The following is a 6,644-nucleotide window of genomic DNA, read 5'->3' as shown; positions in this document are numbered from 1 at the left end:
AAAATTAAAAGTGATGTTTCTAAATGCTGTAGATCTTGTTACTCTTGTCAAATGGTAGGAAATCCAATCAGAAGATGCATCTTGCTCATCCGCAACTATTCTTTCATGTGAAGAACAATTTAATAATTGTAGATTGTGTCGGTCCATTACCTAAGACCAAGTTAGGTAATCAATACCCGTTATTTATTTTAAGCCCATATGATTGTAACAGCAATAAATTGCAAATCTAGAGGCTGTTATCCAAATGTTGGTATTAATATGGGTAGATAAATAAAAAAATGCATACCACACCCTTTTCTTTTGAAATTGTTATTGGAACGGAGTGCCGTTTTTCTATGTTCATTCAAAACTTATAAATTGGATCATATATTGAATTTATACAGATATCTGTAAGTACATACTTCCGAAGATACATTTTATTTCTGTTTTGTGAAACAAATGTAAATGTGCATTGAACTCATGACGTAAATATTAATTAGATAGACATAAACATGGAAAGAAAGTCCAATAATTTTGTAATGTACAGTCTAATGAATAAAAATGGCATAGTTTATTATTTGTCTATGTACATATTTTGTTCCATCTCACTCACATAGGTATTATTTATAAATCTTAAACGTATTATGTAATGTTGGTTAGTAACCCTGCATAACCTCTGAAAAGCACAAAACATCTATAAGACATAAAACATATGATGTGACTTATGGGTTATTGATTATATCGATTATATTTTACTTTAAGAATTACAAGTACAGTATATGATACAATCTTACAATGAGTGTAGATTTTTGTAAATACCAAACTAAATCTATTTTATACTCCTAGAACCTCTGTAACTTGAGCAGAATAAATCAATTGGAGATAAAACAAATTTAATATGAAAATCAAAATTCATATTAATATATTTTCCATCAATTGTTTTACCTTACGTTTAGAAAATAAATAATGCATAAAGATTGTTTCAACATAAGGAATAGCATCGATGTTTTTAAATCTGAATTGACCAAAGGGAGTAATTTAATGTCAATAAACACAGCGTTGTAAGATCTCAGGTAAGACAGATATATCAGAGTTCATATAACTGATAAAATTACTGAATTTCATTCTGCATTCCGCATTAATTCATTTGATACAATCACGTTTTTATAATAAGTCTTTTATTTAATTGATTTTTAACGTAAACACTAATATATGCATGGTTATGATGGCATCATGTTTAACAACTTTACTTTTCATTTACAATTTTAATTTCACTATTTTATGACGAGTCCTCATTAATCCATCTTTTTATAACGTTTGCATTTTACGGAAGGAACTATTTGGTATATAAATTTATTTAACATTTTGTAAGCTAGATTAAAGGTACAAGTAAAAGGTATTACATATAGTTTCCTGGGCCCTAATTTGTGTAGTTTCCATGTGAGGGTCCATATTCGTATACTGAGCTCAATTTGTGAGAGTAAACAATAAAGTCACGTAATGCACAATTAGTTATTTCTCAAAGTTTCTATCCCTTGGCATTTCCATCACTAAAAGCCACGTGACCACAATGACATATTCGGTTCTGTTAACTTTTTTTACTTAACATTTCAAGACATACTGAAACCTGAAGAACTCGCCAACAAAAATCCGTACCATGTATTAAAAAGGAAACACTGGAAACAGTATGTACATTTTTTTTAAGCAGGTCAGGCAACATTTCTTGTCTCTGATGAATAAACGTTATTTATTAGATTATATCTTAGATGGTTTGCACTCAATATATTGAGAAAAAAACATATTGGGAATGAAATAATTCTCAGCGAAAAATATCTAAAAACGTCGAGAGTTCAACACCGAGTTTAGTTTTTCTTATCTAACAAGAAAAACGCATAGCCACCAGATTTTAGTGCAAGAAACTCAAACTATATGAGTTATAGTCGAGGTTTCTCAGCAGTCACTGTACGCAAAAAATGTATGTTTGTACAGGTTTGTCTTCTGAATAATAGTCGCGGTTTCTCAGCAGTCACTGTAGGCAACAATTGTCTGTTTGTACAGGTTTGTCATCTGAAAATGTAGAAAACATTTCGTATTGATTAAAAATATTTTAAAATGTAGAAGATAAAACCTTAATGAAAAACAAATATCTGGCTGACCTATAAATAATGCCGAACAGGCAAATCATGAAATTGTAATTGCCAGATTTCAATGCTTTCATGTTATTTTAAAAAACATGTTTACTTATATTACTAATTCGTATCTCGGATAAGAATAGTCCATACGATTCGGTTCATAACGTATGGAACATCAGAAACGTGTTATATATATATATATATATATATATATATATATATATATATATGAGAGAGAGAGAGAGAGAGAGAGAGAGAGGGAGAGAGAATAGGAAACCAAGTAATTGCAAAAATTTACAAAATTATAAAAGGCCTTTTAAAAAAAAATTGTTTTGTCCTTCTCAGGTAATTAGAAACGCTGGAAAGTTACAAAGTGTCAGGCATGTTAACATAATAGACACAATTTATTTTAGAGTTTCTATATAGTCGTCATTTTGTTTTGTCCTGTCGTTTTTGTGTGCTTGTTGTTTCCAGGGTCTGCAAGAAAGGGCACTTTTAACTGATATATTTACTAGAGTTACTTACCAAGACCAAACTTTTGAGTAACCTCCTGTTCACACACTGGGCATCGTTTATATCTTGCACTGCATTTTCTGCACGTGACTTTGTGACCACATGGTTTAAAGCGGACATCAGAGGTGTTCGTCTTGCACAGATAGCATGGCAACTTGGACTGCTTGAATATTTGTTCAGCCACCTTAGCCGTGTTAGGTCTTTCCGTTGGCTTAATCTTCACCTTGCTGAATCACAGAATAGTATACTTGTCAAGTGCATTTATAGATCTGTCACTATATTATTGCATCAGAGAAATGAAATAATGAGACCAATAGGCTGATTATCCCTCTCTGCACATGGCCCTAGAAATTCGAAATTAAGTCGACCTCGAAAGGAAGCCGACCTACGATACGCTGTTCAGTTTTCCGTCTACATTTTTCTCTCGAACGTGAAACAGCCTCGAATATCAGAGGCCATATTTTTAATGCATTCCTATCATGCATTTACAATAAAATTTGGAGATAGATTATCAATTACGAAAATAAAACAAATACATTATAGTATGGCATTTATTCTTTAAAACTCTACTTATATTCATACTTATAATACGCCCATCTCAAAAACATGCCAAACTGAAAAACAACCTGAACCAAAATTACTAATGATTAATACAAGCATGAAATTATTTTAGAATAGTATAACATCTTATATTTGGAATGGATAGTATTGACACATAATTATCATAGAAAATTATGAATGTATAACTCATACATTCATTTTTTTTGTACTGTAATGATGGAATGTCCATGTACGGTCCGAGATTTGATTTATGATGAAAACTTTTCAAATCGTTAACGTCTACCATCTAGCTCACCAGAGAACGACCTAATTTAATATCTTTTTTAAGGGATTGGAAAGCAAGCAATTAATTATGCTCGCATTCCGATTACATTCAATTTTGCCACAAAGCATTCTAATCCATTAACACTGGACAACAAATTTTTACAAAAGTCATGTTACTGAAATAAAATTAGTCAATTCTTATCAATTTTTATGTGCTGAACACGAATATGACAGTCAAATTGCAAAATTGGCTCTAGTTTTTTTGTAATCTGCAAGAAATTAATGTTTACATAACGAAATGCATTCCAATAGTAAAAGGTCAACTGTAATAGCCTACCTATAAAAAATCAAGTCATTGACTACATCTTAGATTTCTTCGCCTGTCTCTTGTACAGCTGTTCGGGAGCATCTCTGAGGAGTGTCCAGCAGTAGTCAGCCAGCATTGTAGTGGACCATTTTCCCTGGTATCTTTGTTCCATTGTTGCGATATCTTGATGAAAACGTTCGCCGTGTTCATCACTAACAATACCACAGTTGCTAGGAAAGAAATCCAAATGGGAATGAAGGAAGTGAATCTTTAGAGACATATTGCAGCCAAGTTTCTTATACTTCATCAACATGTCTTCTACTAGTTCCTTATAGTTTTCTGCCCTAACATTTCCGAGGAAGTTTGTAGAAACTAGGCGAAAAGCATTCCATGCTTGTTTCGCGTCACCTTCCAGCAAGTTGTTGAACCGGTCATCTTTGAAAAGCTCTCGAATCTGAGGACCCACAAAAACTCCCTCTTTAATCTTTGCTTCGCTGAGTCGAGGGAATTTTTCATGCAGGTATCGGAATGCTGGCAAAGTCCGGTCAATGGCTTTCACGAAGTTCTTCATCAAACCTAGTTTGATGTGAAGGGGTGGTAGCAAGATTTTCTGAGCCTCAACCAGAGCTGGGTGTTGGATATTCTTCTCTCCAATGGCTACATTCTGCCTGTGAGTCCATTCCTTCCTCATGTAGTGCATTTCCCTTGCTCGGCTATCCCACTCGCATAAGAAACACATGTATTTTGTATATCCTTGCTGCAGTCCCATTAAAAGGGCAACTACCTTCAAATCACCAGAGGTACCAGCTGTACTTGTTATACTCAATGGAATTCAGTAGCTGCCTTAAGTTATCGTATGTCTCTTTCATGTGGACAGCATACGCTACTGGAATAGATGGAAGAATGTTTCCATTGTGCAAAAGCACAGCCTTGAGACTCAGTTTCGAAGAGTCCACAAATAGTCTCCATTCTTGTGGGTCATGAGTGATTTTTAAAGCATTCATGAGGCCCTCAATATCGGAACAGAATATCAGATTACTTTCCTTTCTGAAGAAAGGCTCCAATTGCTGGTGGCGCTTTCGATATGCAGTAATTGTGACATCTTCTTCTAGAAGATTCCATTGTTGGAGTCTTGATCCTAGCAATTCTGCCTTGTTCTTTGATAAGTCCAAATCACGAATCAGGTCATTTAGTTCTTCCTGTGTTATTCTGTGTGGGGTTGATGATGCACCACAGTGAAAATCTGGATCACTGCATGCTGATGGACCAGGAGAAGAACAGGTCGACTCACCTTTGTCTTCGTCAGATGAATCAAGAGAATATTCTGCTGGAGGTTCTGGAATAGGAAGTCCCTCACCATGTGGAACTGGTCTCAATACAGACGGAATGTTTGGGTAGACTATTCTCGACTTCTTTCGCTTCGTTATTCCGCCGGAAAGAGGAGGAACCAAGCAGAAGTAACAGTCATTTAAGTGGTTGCTTGGCTCTCTCCACACCATTGGGACTGCAAACGGCATTGATGACCTTTTGCAATTCAACCACTGTGAAAGCTGTGTTGTACATGTAGCACAGCATATATGCGGAGCCCAAGGCTTGTCTTGGTCACCAACCTTGCATCCGAAGTAAAGATGATATGCCTTCTTCACTTGAGAATTGATACTTCTCTTCTGGTTGGCAAATGTCACTTCCCCACAAATATAGCAAAAATTGTCCGCGGTATTAACACACTTTCGAGGCATTACTGTTCTTTATTGTACGTAAATGGATAAAATAATAAGTTTTATGTAACAGTAGCTTGAACTGTCTCGCACAACGTCTAAAATATTTTAAATGCTGAACCTATCTGATTGGGCTTTATATAGTACACTGCTTACGTCAGCTTCAGCAGCCGCCTGGCATTAGTATAATAGGCCTACACATGTATAGTACACTGCTGACGTCAACTTACTTCAGCAGCCGCATGGCATTAGTATTGCATTGCATCAGAAAATGATGCAATCAACTGTGGATGATGTGAGCATGATGGTATTATGCAATGTTACATCATTATTCCGGATGTTGCTGCAGTCCTACTGGAGAAATTTACACAGTGAAACATAGAAAATGAGGTATATGAATATCTTCAAAACGAGAGCCAATACAAATTTTTCACGGTTATATTCGTGTTCGGCACACCAAAATACTATAGATTAGGGCCTTTTCAAGTCAGTAATGATTTCACTGTTGACCAGTGTAATTAACTTTAACTGGTAAAATCGCCTTCATTCCTCTATTACACATGGCTGTACATGCCTACATTTTCCCGGTTTTCATAAATACGCTTAATGTGTCCTTTTTATCGAAACAAAAGTGACTATATTTGAAAGAAACACTTTGATTGTTTTTTCAAACGGCGTAAAAGATCATGTTGAGTCACAATAGCGAGAAACATTTACTCACGTTTACAATGATTATCTATGCAGATTTATGCTTATCTATGAAAAGAGAGGAAAAACTCGGCACCGCAACAGGTGATAAAGAAGTATAGCAGATTGACAACAGTGGCTTGCGACAATAAAGGAGTTCAAACTTACTTATTTTCTGCAAATGTTTGGACGGTTTGCCGCAAACGTTCATTGTTACATATCATCAATGGCGTCAGACCTTTAGAATTCTTGACCTCGAGACTAGCCCCGTGTTGTATTAGCAGCTCAGCAATTGTTACCCGTTCGTTGTCCTCCGCCAGACTTCGCAAGCCAAACAAAGCTAGTACCTGCGATGACCAGATATCCAAGTTTAGACGTAATTAAGATAATGTAATATTTAAGCGATTGTACAATAATATAAATGTCAAAAGTTGTTAAAGTCAAACACGATCAATAGAGAATGTTAAATACTTTATACTATGT

The 6,644-nt window shown here is 35.2% G+C and overlaps 1 protein-coding gene across 2 annotated transcripts in view; it reads right to left on the bottom strand.

Annotated features, from left to right (window-relative positions):
- Positions 1-401: 401 nt before the first annotated feature.
- Positions 402-6,644, bottom strand: part of LOC149781613 (E3 ubiquitin-protein ligase MIB2-like) — a 31,611-nt gene continuing 25,368 nt past the window's right edge. For both annotated transcript variants that reach the window (XM_089935658.1, XM_089935659.1), the window contains exons 18-20: positions 6,330-6,508; positions 2,637-2,851; positions 402-2,046 (exon numbers count right to left, since the gene is read on the bottom strand). In XM_089935658.1, the coding sequence (XP_089791784.1) occupies positions 2,006-2,046; positions 2,637-2,851; positions 6,330-6,508 (435 nt within the window). In that variant the 3' untranslated portion in view covers positions 402-2,005. The remainder of the gene's footprint in view (positions 2,047-2,636; positions 2,852-6,329; positions 6,509-6,644) is intronic.

This window comes from Sinohyriopsis cumingii, chromosome 15 (assembly GCF_028554795.1).
Source record: "Sinohyriopsis cumingii isolate HCF-2022 chromosome 15, ASM2855479v2, whole genome shotgun sequence".
Lineage (NCBI taxonomy): Eukaryota > Metazoa > Mollusca > Bivalvia > Unionida > Unionidae > Sinohyriopsis > Sinohyriopsis cumingii.
The sequence above is the reverse complement of the archived record's forward strand: the minus strand, read 5'-3'. Positions and strand labels throughout refer to the sequence as shown.